General features: G+C 34.0%; 2 protein-coding genes and 1 pseudogene across 2 annotated transcripts; all 3 read right to left on the bottom strand.

Annotated features, from left to right (window-relative positions):
- Positions 1-408: 408 nt before the first annotated feature.
- LOC146915840 (uncharacterized) lies at positions 409-9,881 on the bottom strand (annotated as a pseudogene).
- A 571-nt stretch (positions 9,882-10,452) lies between these two features.
- LOC146915839 (uncharacterized) lies at positions 10,453-14,667 on the bottom strand. Its single transcript, XM_085721453.1, has 11 exons — positions 14,518-14,667; positions 13,075-13,128; positions 12,295-12,758; positions 12,083-12,210; positions 11,906-11,990; positions 11,621-11,750; positions 11,398-11,522; positions 11,223-11,289; positions 10,914-11,087; positions 10,728-10,799; positions 10,453-10,641 (listed from the first exon to the last, which is right to left on the bottom strand). The coding sequence occupies exons 1-11, from the start codon at positions 14,665-14,667 to the stop codon at positions 10,453-10,455; spliced, it is 1,638 nt and encodes a 545-aa protein (XP_085577579.1).
- A 902-nt stretch (positions 14,668-15,569) lies between these two features.
- LOC146915838 (uncharacterized) lies at positions 15,570-17,698 on the bottom strand. The gene is made up of 4 exons (XM_085716687.1): positions 17,650-17,698; positions 17,446-17,543; positions 15,981-16,415; positions 15,570-15,894 (listed from the first exon to the last, which is right to left on the bottom strand). The coding sequence occupies exons 1-4, from the start codon at positions 17,696-17,698 to the stop codon at positions 15,640-15,642; spliced, it is 837 nt and encodes a 278-aa protein (XP_085572813.1). The 3' UTR covers positions 15,570-15,639.
- Positions 17,699-19,880: the final 2,182 nt, after the last annotated feature.

The raw sequence follows: 19,880 nt of genomic DNA, 5'->3' as shown, positions 1-19,880 counted from the left end.
TTTGATCTGAAAAGGGATGAGAGAGAGAATGGAAAGTGTTTCTGTGAGTTGATTGGTGACTGCCAACTTCTGACCCGTGAACAGTCTCCTGTACAGTGTAAGAATGACACTATTTATACTAGACTAGACCATTGACCCGTGCTTCCGCACGGGTCATACAAAAAAAAATTATAGCGCAAATGAGAAAGGGATCATTTTACTTGAAACCAAAAAATAGTATAATTTAATTTATAAAATAAATTGTCAGAAACCTTTGTAATGCACCATATTAAACAATCTCCACGACATCAACCATGTTACGATAACATGACATTTAAATTTAATGACATAGTTTATTGAAAAAAGAAAATCCAACGTCTGTCAACATAAAAATAGTACCCAAATGCAATAAAAACATTACTACAAAACCAAGTGCTACACATTACGGAAAACTTCTTTGTAGACCACATTTGATGTCACATCAGTATCCTGACCGTCCTCGTCATTGATCAACATCTTTAAACCATCCCTCGAAGTAACCCTTGATACTGCGACGTACAATTGTCCATGTGAAAAAACAGGAGACGGTAGATAGACACCAACATTTTTCAAAGACTGACCCTGACTCTTGTTAATAGTCATTGCAAATGAGACGGACAACGGAAATTGCCTTCGTTTAAACTTGAATGGAATTCTAGTATCAGACAGTTGTAACGATAACCTTGGAATAAACACCTTTTCACCTATATTAGACCCAGATATTATTTCTGCCTCGAGCACAAATTTACCCATTTTTGTAATAATCAATCTTGTACCGTTACATAAACCCAAATTTTGATCTATGGTCCTCAATAACATCACAGGTACTCCTACTTTCAATCGAATCCTATGGTTTGGCAATCCGGAGGCAACAATGGTGTTGAGAAATTCAGGTGTGTGGATGTCGTCCAGTGCGTCACCGCCTAGGTTTTTATGATAAGGTGTATCATAACTCAAATAAATTTTCTCCTCACCAGGAATCAAGTCTAACACATAATCATTAACCTGATCAACAATTGTATTCTTTGGTGCCAATATTGCTCTACTTTTAAAATATTCTTCTTTACCAATGTTTCCTAACAAATTTGGGTAAGTGTTTTCAACAATAGATGCAATAGGATTACCTGAACTTGGAATAAGCAAGTCGGACGGGATTTTGACGGATATGTCGACATCATTGATTAGCCTAGTTGTACCATCCCCAATGCTTAAAACCCAGTCAGAAAACAACTTCCTCTCTTCGATGTCTGCTTCAGATGCTCCGCTTAGAACCCTCATATTTTTTGTAAGCGTAAGAACTTCACAGTACCTCCGTAAATTAGATGAGTTAACTGTACCATAGACAATCTCTGGCCTGGTAGCTTTGGGCATGACCGGTAATATCTACCTGAAATCTCCACCTAAGACAACAATCTTACCACCAAACGGTAAGTCCTTGTTTCTCTCATCTACGGTCTTTAGAACATCTCTCAAGGATCGATCAAGTGCTTCGAAACAATGCCTGTGCATCATTGGCGCTTCATCCCATATGATAAGTTTAGCCTTAATAACCAGCGATGCCAACGGTGTATTTGGGGTAACTCCACACATTGAAGTCTCGTCTATTATAAAAGGGAGACCGAATCTTGAATGTGCAGTTCTTCCACCGGGTATAAGCAAGGCAGCAATCCCACTGGATGCACATGCCAAAACAATCTCACCCTCAGACCTCAATGCAGCTGACAATGCCCTCCAAATAAATGTCTTTCCCGTACCACCATAACCATACAGGAAAAAAAACCTAGGCTTGTCTTCCCTGACTCTTGTAATGATTGTATCATATACATTACGTTGTTCCGAAGTCATGGTCGACATCAACTGGCCATGTTCAGCAGCTAGTAAAGACTTATTATAATTCATTTCATCATAAATCAATCTATTCCCGACATCAGTTACCAACAATGCATCTGCTGTCGGCATTGGAGGAAAATCAGACAAACTCTTCCCAAAACTCTGCAACAACGTTTCTAGTTCAGCCAACGCATACGCCTCCAACTGCTCATCAGTCAACCGTAAATCTAGGAGACAAATCAAGGTTGTTAAAAATCAGCAGGACTTGTATGTCGAAAATATATACGTGAAAAAACAGCCATGTTCATGTAATTTTGATAAAAAACAGACGTGTGAATACAGTTAATAGATATTATTTTTTTCAACTTCAGACAGTAAACACTTATGATATAAATAATTATTCATTCATAATTAATGTAAATTGTCATTAGAATAATTATTTGGCAGAAACGCAAAATCACTATTAGATTTACTAATATCACTGCATGTAATTTGAGTAAACAACGGTAGTTACTTTCGTATAAAGACAAACGAATGTACTTTCAGAGATGGAAAATTATTTGAGGAGAAAGAATGAATAAACATTATTATTAGGTAATTAAAAATAATAAATTAGCAATGAAATAAACCTGGAGCTCCAAGCACCCGCCTCTGTTTGTGGAGAATGTCATCAATTAAACTTGGGGATGTAGAATTCCAGACAACATTTGGTCTGGCAAATTGATCAGATACCATGAGTTCTACAAAGAGTCTGCGTAAATAAGTGCCAGTGCCCCAAAGACTTGCTTCCATTATCGCGTCTATAAACTCCTTGTCATCATCCAGTAACCCCATAGCGTAGCAGGCCTCCTTGAAAGTATTGTATTTTACACTGTCGACCGTTTTGATGTCATCAAAAGATGTTGGACCTTTGATGTAGTTTAAGAGAGTTCTCAGGTAAAACCTTTCGCCGGAAACTGGTGGAGCAAAATGAACTCTTCCTATCGAAAAACCAACTTGCCTAGGAGTCCATTCATGATCCGTTGCCTTCCACACGAATTTTGTCGGGAATTCATTGTAAGTCATATTTCTTGCTTCTGGATACTTTTGATTTGCTTTCATCCAGGCCAAAAACTTTGTAGTTTTTCTACGTGATCGCTCTACGACTTCTTCAATATCCTCGTTCTCTTCGTACATAATTGAATGCTCATTTTCTAAATGATAATTTAACCGTTCAACTGAAGGTTCTCTGTAATGTATGTCAAAAGCGAATATTCTCCAGGCAGCTTCACACGCGGACAAATACCGACAATCATAATACATTTTTATCTCATCCAAACCACTTTCACCTCCACCACTGTAAAAGTTTGCGGTGACGCGATCATGTCCCTTGTTCACATATTTGAAAAGGTATTTGATAGAACGAATTTGGTTGCACCACTCGACATTGATATGAGCATTGTACTTCAAGAGCAGTGTTCTATTATACGGCACAACAAACCTGTTGTCTACAAAACACTCTCCTTTTTTTACATAAACTCCATTGTCCCTTCTTCTGTATACTGGATATCCATCGTTATCGATCACGGTTTGGTCCACAATTTTCTTTGGAAAGCGCTTGGTACATTTATTTTTTAGCATGCAAGGTGAACCTGTGTTCTGGTCACCACATGGGCCGTGAATCATTAGCGTAGTCACTATATTAAACAACTCCACATCTGTATCTTTGTTTGGAATCTCTGCTGATATAATCTTGTCAAGATCCTCAGGCTTCTTACAACGATAACTTGACTTCAAAAACACCAGTATGTGCGCATGAGGTAGCCCACGCTTTTGAAATTCAATAGTATATAGTATATATAACTGCACACACAACAGAGAAGCTCGAAATAAGTTAACTTCATGGTAAATTAATGTAAAAAATAAAGTATTGCACAAATGTCATATAATCAGGGAGTCGTGGATTACTATTGAATATTGACTACAAAATACCTCTAATAAACATTATATTTACATGGTAGATGCATAATATACGACATGGATCTACATACTATTTCATCAATGTGCCGTATGGAATTAATTGAAATTCATTTTAGTATTTGCATCGTGTATTATAATATAGAAATGAAGTAGCAATATAAAATAACTTCAAATTCCTTACAACGGAACATAACATATATAAATAAAATGCTACAGTTGGGACCAAAACTTTTGTGTATAGATTACTCACCTGCCCGGACTTCTCCAAATATTTGGCCCTTCTTGATCTCCTTTATGAGATGATCGAGTTTTAACTTGAAAATTCTGCAAGACAAATCTGGTCTATCTGCTGGTTTTAGATTATGCAATTTGAGAAAATCAACAACCTCCGGCCATTTATGATTGCAAGTAAACGTGATGAACAGATCGGGATATCCAATCCATCCACAGATAGCCATTGCATCCTGATAGTTTTGGATCATGTAGCGTGGACCACCAACAAAAGTCGCGGGCAAAATAACTCTTTTTCCAGTAGTAGCCGGATTTGTCTCTCCTCTTAGAAGTGCTTCGGTTAATCCTTTATACATATGCGCTCTTAACTCTTTTTGATGATCTCTTGCATACCTTAATCTTGCATACTCTATCATACTGAACGCGTCGACTAAAAATTGGTGGAGCAACCTCCTTGAAAAAACAATAGTTGAATAAATTCTTTCTCGATGCTGGATCATATAAGCCATCCATTCTAATAGAGTGACATATAGCCTTTTTATCTGTGACTTCTTGGATGTTTCATTGTACCTGATATATTTTCGATAACCATCCTCACCTCTTGGAAACAAAAGCGGATATTGCAACGGTAAGTAAGATGGCTCAAGAATTGAAATTCTCTTCAAAGGACCAGATCTTTCTTCGACAACAACATCTCTTTCAAAATCAGAAGAATCAAAGTCTCCGACTATCAAAGCTGCAACCTCTGACGCTGTAGGCAAATTATACCTCCGACCATCCCGATTCCTCTTGCCTAATATTCTTAGCTTGACAGTAGGGGCATTTCTCGCCTTCAAAGTATCTCTTGCAGTTCTATACTGTTTGACGTAGGAATTGACATCATCAAAAATGTCCCTTAGGTCAGTAACAATTGACGATTTCATCGAATCGTTGTCGTCATCCATCCTACAAACAAAAGCCAAATATCAATATGAATGGTATGAAAGCTTTACTTCATAGAGTGCAATGAAAAATAAATACCGGAACCAGCAAAGTTTAAAACATTTTACCCCACAGCTGCCATTCTATTCTTGATTTCGTTGTCAGTGTCATAAACGTACAATTGAGCAAACTTTGGTTCATCTCCTTCCATTGGCAGCAAACTACCAATCTGATGATAGTTTTCGCCATTCAGAACAAACGTCGGAGGAGCGTTCCCACTATTCATAGAGCTATCAATCTTGCCACCCATGGATGTGAAGGCAAACATACTGTTAAAAGATCGAATATTTTCCATAAAGTACTTGCTTCTTCTATTGTCAGAGTAATACAAATCAGCGAGAGATTCAGGCAACGGTGGGTACGCAATTTTGATCCTCCCTTCCCTGCAACACATAGAGAATTCTGGCACCATTGGCTTGCACTCCTTGCGAGTCCTCTCTCCATACCACATGTGTGATCCACAATCTTTGCATATACAATCTGGTTGCCCAAAATCCTCGTAACTTACACTTTCAACAGAATCTGAAAATAACGCGAGTATGATCATTTGTATGTATTGTAATAATGTCTCGGATGAAAGCAAACATATTTATATTTAAATTACAAATAATGGTACCTGATCGAAGAGATGAAGATATTTCCAACAACATATCGTTGCAATTCTGATGCACAATATCATTACCGATGTCTGTTCAAATACAAAAGCTACATACGCTAAGAAATCATTGTTCGGTGAATATAAGTTTACGATGAAAATTCATATTCATGCAATACGATATTAGCTACACAATTAAATATAAAGTTACAGAGACAAAAAGCAACATTACCTGAATTTGGTGGGATATCTTCGTCTTCCTGATTTTGAAGGCAGTTTTCAACTATTGATTCTTCATTAGCAGATGTGACAGACGGCAAAATTGTGTAGGTGGCTTGAAAAAGATGGTTCTGGTTTGTACTTACATCATCATCCAAATGAATCACTGAATCAAATGAAATAAACAAATTTGTGACGGTCGTAATGTTCTTCTCAGATTAATTGTTTTCTTTAAATTAATCTTATAGAATCGTTTTCTATGTTTCTTGAATTATTTCCTTAGTTTTTTTCTTGTGTGCACTATCCGATTTCTCAATATTTGTTCTTTCTTTTACTGTTTTCTTTTCAAACGGTAAACATGATGTTGGTCCCATATTAGCTTTACTTGACTTTCATACCCTTCAATTCATTATCTCTCTTTCTCTTTTCTAGATAAACTAAATTTAAAATGTGGATTTACTCATTCCTCATGTCAAACGTGAAACCCTTCAAGTCTCATTCGTTATTCACCAAAAGTCACACTTTCCTAATTAATTCTCTAACAAACTGCATCTATTTTTTGTCCTTATTTATAAAAGTTTGGTAACATAGCAATAGCATGAATTCTAATTCATTCACACTCACATTTATTATTTTATAAACTTATATACTTTGGTATAAAATAAATAAAACCAAATATTTCACTCATCTAGATTTTGTAACAATTCAGGGTCTGTTAGCTACTGTTTTTCACTGTTTTGTCTTCTTCAGAAGATGGAAGATTATGAGGTGATAGAGAAACTTGGTAGAGGTGCCTTAGGTGCAACTTTTATTGTTCTTCATAAAACTGAAAGAAGGAGGTAACAAAAATGTTTTGTTCTTTTTTTTTTCTGTCTGTTTTTGTAACGGTTATGTTAAACCATGCATCATATGAACTGTTTCAACTCCAAGATCAAATTTTTTGTTCCAAATTGGTCAACCCCAGATGAAAATTTCCAATCTGTTTGTGTTGAATTGTTGGTGGGGGGCTGAAGAATCAGTTTTCAGTTTTGTTTGAGATTGAAAACTATGCTAATTCAATCATGCTTTTGGTTTTCAAATTTTTGTTATTTATTACTTATTATGATGATTTCATTCATGGTAGGTATGTGTTGAAGAAGATTAGATTGGCCAAGCACACAGAGAAGTCCAAATTGACAGCATTCCAAGAGGTTGGTTGGTGTAACAAATTCTTCCACTCATTGCATATATTCAGTCAGTGTCAACCATACAATTATTTCTTTGTTTTATTATAAATAATAGATGTACAACCTAATTTTCCTAATAGTTGATCTTTTCTTTGCCATAAATATTAACTGTTATGCCATAATATTTTCCTTATTTTAAATGCCATATTATGTTACAACCGTGCAAAACAGTTTAGATGCTATATACTTAGCTGTTCTAGTTTTGTTTATGCATGCATATTAAACAAATTCCAAAGCCCCTAGTTTCGTTCAGCCATTTTATAGTATATAACATATTTTAAATGTGTTTTTAGCTGCTGCAACTTATATTTTGCATGCTTGTTACTGATTTGCTAAATGTTTCCTTTACTTGACTCGTAGGAAACAAACGGAGACAACAAAGTGAAGAGAAGCAGGAAAAGGAAGACATCGCGGAGAGGACAAAAACCAACAAAAACAGACAGATAGTTCACATCTAAATTTGGAGCACAATCATGAAAAAAGAAAAAGAAATAAGCAACTAACTGACCCTAATTTGTACATAAGTCATGAGGCTCATCAGGCTGAACCCTAAGACCCCTAGGTTAATTCACATAAGAATCTTGTTGCCCTACACAACCTTATATGCTACTGTTACCTATATATCTATTCTATTACACCTACATCATGGATCATCCATTTACCACTTATCAATCTCTTTTTTTTGTACGAAACTAAGGATTTTTATATGGGCAACAAAATGGATCCTACAAACTTATATTCCGTGACTTTCTGGCAACGAAATATATTCCGTGATCAAAATTGTAATTGCTATAGGTAATTTTTAAGGAAGAAGCTATCAAAAAAGAACATGTGCGCTATGATGCTTCTTCTATCTAACTACCCTAATATGTTAGCTATGGTATGAACTCCAAACATGTTATATTTTTTAATATCTTGATTTAGGATAAACATTAAAGACTTGGTTTCTATGCTAATCTAATGATTCACCATATATTTGATGGCAACGAAATATATAAAAAAAAGTCAATGACTAAAATAACATTAGACAAATAATGTCTCAATCAATAAGATTAATTGCACAATCAGTCACTTATTTTTTATATTAAAATTGAGTTTCTTGGTAAAATAGGCGTGTGTGTGCTTCTATTATAATCTAAACAGAATAGCATGCAAACTAATTCTGGTTTTTGCTTGTTTACCTTCATTGTCTGGTATATCAGAATCCTCGCGGTTTTCACCACATATGCCATCGAAGGATCCGGCAGATTGGCCGTGATATATATGTGTGGAATTTGTTAAATCATGTCCACCGGGTCCAAGGATTTTGTTGCTTTGGATGTTAGAACTGTGCCTATTCGGTACTTCTGCAAATAAACATCAATTTTTTTAGTGAAATGAGGTGAAATAGTTACTAATAGCATCGCCGTGTTTGTGCTTGACTAACCATTTGTGATGTCGGACAAAGGATAACTGTTATTGACGTTGAAACCTGTATGTGATGAAGGTTGATGTGAATTGATTTCTGAATTATTAGTACTTTGTAGAATTTTTCGCTTCTTGCTATTCTCCATGAAGCGAAGGGGAAGATGAGATGAAACGAAAGTGGAAGTACTTTGCAGAATTATCAGTACCTTGCTGTTCTGTGTAAATGAAGTGAATAGGTTAAAGATATTATTAGTCGACTGCACCTTTATTGTTGATTAAGTTAAATCATAATTCCATAAATAATGCACTTATAGTTGGAATTATTTAGGAAGTATGCATAAGATTAGGAGGAGAATTTGTTTCTAATTATTTTTACTTCCACAACAACCTAATATTTCTTAACTAATATTTTTACTTCCATAATTTGTTTCTAATTAATATTTCTTATGCAGTCTCAACATTCGTTCTCATTGTTGTGGTATTGTAGAATGTGCATCTTTCTTAACTTTTCCAAAGTTCTAATACTATATTTACTACATGTCTGCCATTTACATCTATATATAAAATTCTAATACTATATTACTACACCAGTGGCATTTTCTGTTTATACATTGTCACAATAGAAAAACACATTAAGTTGCACTTGAGATTAGCTCCACCTTGAGTTCTATAGCAGCAATGTCACTTTCACCTTTGTTCTACAATTTTCGATTTGAACAACAACATGGATAGAGGATTGGATTAGTTGTTATCTGCGATCATATTTTTTTAACTACCAATTAAAATGGAGTTTAGCAAAAGTGAAATAAAGGATTTTTACAGATTGCAGATCAGTTTTTTCTGTGTACCAAGTTTTTTAGGCATGACTTGTGTATTGGTCATGTTTATAGCTGAATGGTCTCATATATTTCAGTTATTATTATGAAGTGGTCGATCCAAACTTGGACTAAAAACACTACCTTTTTGTTTATATTTAAGGCTGTATGAAATACACAAAAAGGATTCTAAAATACTGCAGAATATAAGGAAATTAAAAAGAACTAATAGCCTATTCCAAGAACAAAAAACCAGAAACATATTGCAATAAATAAAATTAACCAAGCAATACTATTTGACTGTATTATTTGTTTACATTGGAAATCTCAACTTATTATGCCAACAATATTCTATGATTTATTTCATTGGAAATCCTAAGTAAAATGATGTATGGCCAAAACAGAAATTACACTAAGTAACAACATCTCATTGTTTTGAGTATGGATTGGCTGGGGATCAAATTTTGGTTTTTCATTTTGAATAGCTGTGTCGCATTTAGCAGCTCCTATACTGGCAGCTTGTGCATCTGTTATTGAAGTTTGAAGGTCCTTATCCAAGTCACTGCATGAACTTACAAAAGCAACAATAGTTGTTACCATTTATGAATTACGACAATCCTATATCGAGTTTCTTTCACAACCGTTTGATAATATATCTCACGATAGCGAGGTCCGATATACTAAATTTCTGTTTATAGGCGTATAAACTTCTTAATCATCATTCATTTATGTAGCGTGCTATTTGTAAACAAACTCATATTCACACTATAAGAGTGTGCCAAAGAAACCTAAATCAAATATATATATATAATAAATAGCACACTAATCCCGCATTGGAACAGGTTCTTAATCACATAAAAGAAGAGTTGTTAACAGATAATCCGAAACTAAATTGTGGATTGAATTAAGAGTGTTTCGCACTCAACAAATTTGAAGGGCGGACACATTAGATTTAATGCACTTAATGCTTAAACCAAAACTTTATTTAGGTGTACTGCTGAAAGTTTGCAGAGCTAAGCAAGTACAACCAACACAATATTACGATGAAAATTATTGACCAAATTGTATAAACAGAAATGGAAAACACGGAATCTTAAACGTCTGATTCATGAACATTGAAGACAGTAAATAACAAAGCAGGTAGTTCCAACATTCGAGCAAGTCAAACAGCTTAAGTGTCCTTAGGCTCAATCTTGACACGAACAGACCTGTTAGGTTTTGTAACTGATGCCTGACCAGCTTCACTATGTTCAACAGCCACAGAGTCAATGCTGTCAGAGGACCTCTTAAGACTTGTCTTGCTGGTTGGTGTGCCAATCATGGAGGTATTGCTGCATGAGTCTTGAACCTCCTGCACATCCTGCAGACATTTGCATAAAAAAATTTGTTTAAATTTATTATAGATTAAATTTTATGCATTTCATTAGTAAGTGATCAATCAAGTACCATCTGAACATTATCATTGTTTGGAGCAACACCATCCACACTTGGCTCCTCACCAGATCCATCGTTGGGTTTCTATCATACATACACCAACAAAAGAACAAATCAGTCATAGAATGTCACAGGATGATTTCCTTATAAACATTAATTTAAAAAAATTATTAGATTGTAATATCAAATATGAACTACCTCTAAATTATACCTAGACATGAATTGTTCAATGACACCAACATCATCAGATGCCTTCTTAACGGTATAATTCCTATACTTCTTTATGATATTTCCTTCACCAACCTCAACCTTGAAAAGTACTTGCTTGTCAAGGAGCACATCAAAATCAGTAGGATAATCACTGGCACCTCCCTGTCGAAAGATTGGAAGATGTCAGTTGAGAATTATGTGGAAAACAAATGCTCATATGTAGTACATGGATCTATCCACTACCTTATCATGTTCTTTGATTAAGTCTTACACGGTACGCCCTATAAATTGTGTTACCTGGCGATCAAAAAGGACAAAGGTAGTGGACCCTGTATCGTCCATCACAATGACATGCAGCTTGTACCTAACAAATAATTAACGGTATCAATAGACTACTATGTATAATAAAATCAAAAATTATATTCGGATAAGACTCAAATACATAGGCACAGCGCCCTTGCATTTTTTGCACCTACGACAATGGAGCATTCCATCCTCAATAGTGACCAGTGAAGCACACTCGGTGCATGACCGAAAGTACCACTCAACTCCAGTTTCGATCTCACATATAGTGGCAAGTACCGAACCTTGACACACCTGTAGAAATTTCACCGCCTTTTACATATAAATCTCGAACATAAATGTCAATGAGTAATCCAAATCAATATTTAAAAATTAATAAAACAGACAACTACCTGAGTTGACTCGATCATACTTTCGATTGTCATTTTCTCGGTGTTGAGCAACTCATCTGACAGAGATGCAGAGCCGTTTGAGGAAATCTGGCTAACACTCTGGGTCAATTGGACCGATGCATTCTTCATGCTGATAAAAGTACAACAACGTAATTAAAAGAATTTTACTCAACCAGTAAAAGGTTTCATTGATGTAGTAATTATAATATATCAAGTCTTACACAATACGTTCATACGAATCATAAATTTTCAGTTTATATTCTATTTAAAAACGTAAATGCTTACGCTTCCATGTAAGCAGCAACCTCAGGTAAATCACCATTAACAATGAGCTTAGTCCCAAAAAATGCATTAGCAATTCCCATTGCACCTAATTTTACCAAATTGACCAGCAAGTGAACATTATTTTCCATTTCATGTGTGGATATTAATAGAAAGTAGAAACCAAAAACTATCAAATACCCTTATATTTGCGTGTCTTGCAAAACTGCACTATCAATATAACAGGCGAAGAGTTGTCATGGTTAACAAAAAAGCTGACAATTTTGTCAGCATGTTCAGCCCAAAGAGAGCAATGCAAACGGTTGTTTCTACAATCAAATATTAGGTAATAGTCAATTCATCCACACAATTGTATTACATGAAAGAGGTACGAATAAAAAGATAAAGCTCACTCCAGATCTTGCAAAGTGAGATCTATCACTTTGCTCTTCCTGCCCTCGAATTCAGTTTCCCTTAGATCACCCTTTTCAATTACATGGCCAATAACATTTGATTTAATGTATAGAAAAGAAAAACAATTGTTAGTATTGTCTTGAGGAGTCCAGAAAGTCATAAGTAATGAACAACACACATTCATAATCAAAGTCTTACCAGCAGATGTGTCCTGGACATTTGAAGAGAGAATTTCATTGAATGACACGAACTCAAAAACATTGATAGGAATAGTAGGCAAGTCTTTTTTGATAAAATTTGAGTTGTGCAGCATACTAAGTTTGTGTTTGTGGGAAGTTAGCTTATATGGACCTTCATTAAAACCGACGATTGCATTGTGAAGCTCATATGTACCCCCTACCTCAACCAATGACATGAACTTTGCCACCAATTCCTTTCTGACTGTGGCGTGGATACGTCCACCCTATAGATGACAACAAAAGTATTAAGTAGGTGGTTAATTAAAATAATAAACTAATTTAAAATAGGCACGTTAACAATTCCTTCTTAAATAGAATAACAAATAAATAACCAACTAACTGGTGCTAATTTGTGTTAGAGAATAAGGATAATTTACATAAAGAAACTTACTGCCCTATTGAACAATTTCATGCTTACAAAAAAAAAAGGATAATAAGATTCGTGGATTGCTTAGCAGGTGACAGATATAAATGTAAGGGTTAATACATTCCACATGGTTGCCAAAAAAATGTAAGTGTACATTCACATCACATGCATACCCCATGTGAAGTAAACCTTTTGTCTACATGTAAAACTTTGTTCTCATATGGGTCCTGTAAATATTAATTCAATCAACATAATATAAATCGTAACGTATTTAATGAGTGCATATGCATGTATGTATATGTTTTTATTTTCCCTCCCATCTCAGCAACTTCAAAAGTGACAACCACACTCCTTCATTTCCTTAGTGATTCCCTTGTCTGCAGGGTCTCTCTACAGGTATTCTTTACATTTTTTCAATTCAACTTTTAAGGAAAGAATATTATCGGGGTGGGTTACCCTCTTCATATTTACATCGTCAGAGTTGTAATTTGTTTTTTTAATTTACAACAGTACACATGCCAAAAATGTACAATATGTAAATGTTACAGTATATATGTGTGTGTGTAAAGATTACAATTTGCAAATTACTATTCATTGTCAAGATTTGGAAGTTAACCAAGTGTGTTCAAGCAGGAAGTTATTACATTGTTGGACCTGCATGTACCATGATCATAACTATAGCAAGAAATCACGACTCATGTTTATTAATTTGTTGTGTAATTGTATCCTTATTATTAGATTATATATATTATCATTAATAAAAAATATTGAAAGCTTAGACTATATGTTTTTTTATAATAAAATTTTATGACAAATTAACTAACTTTTATTTCTATTTCTCTTTCTCTTCTTTTTTGTTTTTTTCGGCTTTCATGTTATTTTCTTTGAGAGTTTTAGCATAGTTTCCCCTCTTATTTTCTTTGACCTTACTGCATTATTACACAACCTTATAGTCTACTGTTACCTATATATCTATTCTATTACACCTAAAAAAAATAAGAAAGGGGCTTTTAATATATTTCAAGCTTAAAATAGAAGTGTTTCCTAGGTTAATTATAAAAATAGAAGTGTTTAGTGCTTTTAACATCGGAAGCATGGTCTTTTAATACTCTCTTCAGGTATTTTTTTCCTTTTCATTATTTTTTTGCTGTTAATTAAGAGACCAGAAAATCATGATAATCAAGTCTTCAACCGTAGTTTAAGCTTATAATTGTATGCAAGTAGGAAAACATCAAGTAGGAAAACATCAATAAATCAGAAATAATGACAACATCATATGTAAGAGAAACCAGAAATAATGACAACATCATAAATTTAAGCTTCTAATTGTATGCAAGTAGGAAAACATCAATAAATCCATATAATTATATGCAGGTAGGCATAATATACTTAGGCTTTTAATTATACGCACATATGCAAACATATCAATTTAAGGGCAACAAATTTATAAATCCATGTTTTAGAGACTTTTTAGACGGCTACCTAACCTGAGAACGCAGACTTACTATGCAAGCTTTTTTCAAAGTAGTCAACAGATATTTTGAGAATTGAAAGGTAAACCAGAAACAAATATATGTGGTTAATTCTAAAAAGTAACATTGAAAAATTGCACAAACCTTTGCATCAACCAGCAGCATGTTCATGAAAATGATGTTAGTCGGATTTTTCTTCTCTGGAATTAACCAAATATGAGCAACCCGAACACACATCTTCAGGTTCTTCTTTCCTCCAGCAATAGCAGACACTGGGGTGTAAATGCTAGACATTGTTATTTGGTATTTTTCAATAAAGGAGTTGGTTGTTTATAATGAGATTATATCTGTGTTAGGTGGAGATGTATTTATAGAACAAAGGGATGATAAGCTCGTAGCAGACTATAATGACTGTGGTAAACGATTTGTGAATTGATGTTGCAGTCAAAATAGCTTATTCTGTTAGGTACGTACTGTTCAGTTCTTTGCAGAAAAAATAGGATAATCTGTTCAGGAAATATTGAAATATTGATAAGCATTATAAAAATAGGACAGACTGTTCATTAAAGATTGAGATATTGATAATCATGAAAAATAGAACAATCTGTTTAATAAAGGTTGACATTAGATTCTGATATTGATAAGCATGGAAAATAGTTTTCCTTTTTTTTTTCACCATATTTAACCGTTGCAAACTTGAAAATGCTAAATTGGAAGTGTTTCTCTTACCTATTTATAGTCAACTATTCTTATATCACTTAACTTTGAAGTTTGTTGGATTTAGCCTCTCATGTTCATAGATCATTTTTATAACTTTCAGTTTCTCCATAATATCAATACATTAATGTATATTACCATAACCAAGGGTATCTTCTAATTAAAGGGAATGCGATGTGTTGTGATATTCACTTGCGTAGTAGTGTCCAAAATGTTTTTTAAAGAACCAAAATTTATTCCATAATATAAATTTTTTGAACAGTTATTTTCTTTGGTAAAGACTCCTATATTTCCCACTATTACAATGACTCATCACTCAATCAAAAATGATATTTTAATCTATTTGAAATAATAATTGAATGTGCCTCTGTATAAGGAGTAGGACCAGAATCAAAATTATGAGGAAAAGAGTTCAAAAATTTAAATCTAAAAAATAGAAGGATCTGATAGAAGCAAATGCTTGCAAGATTCCGAAGCAATTAAAATAACATGGTGGATCTGTTTAAAGACATAGTTTGCAAGGTTCTGAAGCAATTAAATAAACATTGTCTAATTGTAAACAACATCGAGATAAATGCACTCATTCATTCCTGCATTCAGAGCTCCCAATCTGATCTTGACACCTTCACGTAGCCTGCGAGCCTCAACAAACCTCTTCCAATGCCCACCAATCCTGCAGTGTTTGTAAGGAAGAGTACCAAAAATTAAATCAAAGTCCCATACGTTACCGCAGTCATCCACAATCCTCACATTAGTAAGAGAAGTATCCAGCATTTGAGCAATAGTTTCAGTGTAAATGAGTATCTGCAAAAACCAAGATGGAAGCAATTTACACATAGAAAATGAAAAACTAACGACAAAATGAAGTTTATAGGAAAAGTACATCGTACCAAAGCACCCCTTCTCACATCATGTTGAGATAAATTTTTTTCGAAACTTATAGTCATATCACTAATATTGTGACGATAATAGAGAAGAGATGTTCTCGGTTGCAGATGGGGGTTGAAAGTTGTTTCGACATTAGTTTTGTCAATAAGGAAATTTATTGGTGGATCAAAAACGGGATAGGTGATAGTCTTGTGAAACCTATCAGTCAGCTTCATATCAAATCGTCCACCACCAACAAAAATCAGTTTAACCCACGCACCTAGACTAAGACCATAAAAGTCGCGAATTGCTTTCCATCCCTTTGTTAGAAAAAAGTTACCATTGATGGCATCGACCAAGACCTCAAATTGATTGCCCTTTGGATCAGTTAATGTTGCAAAGCGTCCAATTTGATCTCCGAAATCACCACCAAACATTCTCGGTAAGCATATGGCAGCCTGGAAAAAACGACAAAATCATGAGCAAATATGGAGATGGTCGTATTAAATTAGGAAGACAAATATATATGTAAGGAAGCACAAAAATAATAAGGAAAATCGGAAAATAGAATATTATATAGGAGTGCAAACAGAAAAATAATAAGCAGATAATGAGCAAAAATAATAAGTGAAGAACACTATGCACTCGGTCATGATGATCTCAAGAACAACATCTGCCAAAACAGACACCACAGAAATATTGCAAAGATTAATTTTAAGAGGGTCAAGTTTTGCATGAAACAAAACCAAAAATGAAAGTCTAAAAGCAAAATGGTATATATTAGCCATGACAAAAAAAAAAGTTTTTATATAGGTATCCATTAAAACAAAAACAACAAATAGTGTATTTGAGGTGACTAAAATTACAGTTACATATACTTATAGGGCGAAATTGTTTTCTTTTTGTTTGCTTGGCAGATGGTGGTCTTAAATTAGGAAGACAAATATATATATGTAAGGAAGCACAAAACTAATAAGGAAAATCGGAAAATAGAACATTATATAGAAGTGCAAACAAACAAATAATAAGCAAATAATGAGCAAACATAATAAGTGAAGAACACTATGAATTCGGTCATGATGATCTCAAGAACAACAGCTGCCAAAATAGACACCACAGAAATATTGCAAAGATTAATTTTAAGAGGGTCAAGTTTTGCATGAAACAAAACCAAAAATGAAAGTTTAAAAGCAAAATGGTATATATTAGCCTATACAAAAAAATAAAAAAGTTTTTATATAGGTATCAATTAAAGCAAAAACAACAAATAGTGTATTTGAGGTGACTAAAATTACAGTTACATATACTTATATGTATATTAAAATGAAACATGGAAAGAGTCGCATTCTTATATATGTAACAGGGATAGCGCACACGAAAATTAAATAAGAGACCAAAAACACAGAAGTACAACAGTTTAAATATAAGCAAAGAACATTATACAATTCAAGGAAAATGATAGTTGAACGAAAAGGAAAGCATACTCACAGTTTCGAGGTCATAGTCGACGATGTATGTTCTGTATTTGAGTTGTAGCTTGTTGATTGCCTTGTCATAATCTGAAATTGGGTTTGTCAATAGAGGACCTGTCAACGAAGGAGAGTGAAATATTGGTTATGCATAAATTGCAAGGAAACAAAAATAATATAAACATCAGCAAAAAATAGTTACATAGAATAGCAAAAATAATACCAGTTAGGCAGTGATAGGAGAGGAAAGTTTCCATGTTTCTTCCAGCCATAGGTCAAGAAAAGGAGAAAGAATTTTTGTTAGGGTTGGAAACAATATAGGAAGCAAGTCTTTTGTTTGATTTGCGGCTTTATGTGTGATAGGAAACAACTTTGAGCCAAAACAACAATCTGAGATATTTCCGTGGTTTATTTCTCATGTTTATCTGTTTATTTGTTTGCTATTTGCGTGGTTTATCTGTTTGTGGTTTTGGAAGAAATGTGCGGCATATTGGTAGGGGAAACAGATGAAAACAACTCTTTTTCTTTTTGTTTTTCATAATTAAAATTTGGATTAGGGTAAAACAGTTAGGGTTTAGCGGAAACAACCATGTTTGTAGCGCAAAAAGATGAAAAGCCAAATTTTTCTTTTTATTTTTCATAATTAAAGTTTGTAATAGGGTAAAACAGTAATTATAAACATTAGGGCTTCTGAAAAATTAGGGCGAAATTGTTTGCTTGGGGCAACTTTTATATATAGATTGATTTTTTAGGGTTTAGATTGATGAGTGACAATGTCAAAAATACCCTCAGATGGGTTAGATGAAAATGCCAGCACAATGCAATGAAGTTTGAGGACCAAGTTTCTAACAATGACCAATTAAAGCCTGACACCTGGACACAAAGGGACCCAAGGACATGGACTAAAACTTGTGACTTAATAAAAAAATGAAAAAAATGAAAAAGAAAAAAAGTGAGTTTGAACTCACGTGGACTTAAAGAAAATATAAGGGCACCAAGTAAAAAATAATAACAAAATAATAATAATAATAATAATAATAATAATAATAATAATAATAATAATAATAATAATAATAATAATAAAAGGAAATAAATAAAAAGATAGTAATAATAAAAATAAATGAATGACTAAAAAAACTTACCATAAATGAGGTATTTTAAAATACCTCCCTGCCGAAATTTTGACTGAAATGTCTAAAATAGCACGGTGTTCTAAAATGCGTGCAAAACTCTTTTAAAGCGTTTTAAAAAACGGACAAAGAGGAAATTTTAAATTAAAAGCTATTTTTTAACGGAAATTAAAATAAAAATAGGACGTTAAATACTTAAAAAGAGCGCGTAAAATATTAAAAAGCTGACGCACAAAAGAAATGATCTAAATTACATAAAGCTGGGACAAAAATGAATTTCACTTCCAACTGTAAAATAAAAGCCTCAAAAATTTTTAAAAGACCACTAAATGACTTTAAATAGTTAAGGCGAAAAAGAGTTTGAGACGTTTTAAAATATGACTAAAAAAAAGGAATGACTGGTCCAAAATTGGGGTATGACAGCTGGGAACTTAATGATGATTGTGAGTGCTGCTGAGACTGAATATACTGAACCAGGAGCTACTTCAGGTAATCCTGTCTCACCTACTAAATCTGTTATAGATGTAGGATCAAGTTCACCTTCATCCTCCCAATCATCATCATCATCATCATCCACTAATTCTGATGATGATAAACCCTTAGGACAACGTTACCCAAAACTCATAAAAAGCCAGCCAACAACAACCAAAACTTACAAAAAGCCCTCTCAGACAATTCCCTTTGAGCCTATGTACCCAACTATTAATGAAAGTATAGGTGAAATGTCTGAGATGAGAAACCAAATATGTGAAAGACTACCCCTCCATCACCCTTTCCAACCTCAAGTCATTCAACCACTGAATATGGTTGTTCCTGATGATGTACATGTTGAATCTTCATCATCTCAACCACCCTCAACCAACCAAACAGAGGACACAGTTGTCCTAGATAATTTGGCAAATCACTATTTTGGTGAATTACCAGAGGTTAGCCGAACTACAGAGAAAGCCTCAGAAGTTGCTTCTAAAGAAGTTGCTTCAGAAAGCCCCCAACAACAAGCACCTAACCTACAAATGGCCTCTTCAACTAACTCTGATCAAATCTTACCTGAGCAAACCACTCATTTACATAAAACCTTCATCAAACCAACCTTCATTAAACCAACATGCATTGATAAACCAGTTTCTATAGCCACATCTATGGATTCTGACTCTGAAGATGATCACATCAATCCACAACCTAACCCTGATCAACCATCTTCATCAAACTTACATGAAAACATAACCACATCAGAGGCAACTGATATGGAGATTGATCACACCTTATCCACTAAAGTTACTGAGATTGTCTCTAATCAACCCTCAACCAGCAACTTTCAAACTAC

The sequence above is a fragment of the Medicago sativa genome, chromosome 6 (assembly GCF_051527215.1).
Source record: "Medicago sativa cultivar Bolivia chromosome 6, Bolivia_mono, whole genome shotgun sequence".
Taxonomy (NCBI): Eukaryota; Viridiplantae; Streptophyta; class Magnoliopsida; order Fabales; family Fabaceae; genus Medicago; species Medicago sativa.
This window is presented reverse-complemented; position numbering and strand designations above follow the sequence as displayed.

What these genes read in the sequence shown, in the direction of transcription:
- LOC146915839 (XM_085721453.1), bottom strand. Translation starts at nt 14,667, where the DNA reads ATGTCTAGCATTTACACCCCAGTGTCTGCTATTGCTGGAGGAAAGAAG. An exon ending in GTTGCTGCTTACATGGAAGC is followed by an intron (nt 11,751 to 11,905) that starts GTAAGCATTTAC and finishes TACTTTTATCAG; the next exon opens with CATGAAGAATGCATCGGTCC. An exon ending in GTATGATCGAGTCAACTCAG is followed by an intron (nt 11,523 to 11,620) that starts GTAGTTGTCTGT and finishes AAATTTCTACAG; the next exon opens with GTGTGTCAAGGTTCGGTACT.
- LOC146915838 (XM_085716687.1), bottom strand. Translation starts at nt 17,698, where the DNA reads ATGGCTGGAAGAAACATGGAAACTTTCCTCTCCTATCACTGCCTAACT. An exon ending in CTCCTATCACTGCCTAACTG is followed by an intron (nt 17,544 to 17,649) that starts GTATTATTTTTG and finishes CTTCGTTGACAG; the next exon opens with GTCCTCTATTGACAAACCCA. An exon ending in ATGTGAGAAGGGGTGCTTTG is followed by an intron (nt 15,895 to 15,980) that starts GTACGATGTACT and finishes TGGTTTTTGCAG; the next exon opens with ATACTCATTTACACTGAAAC.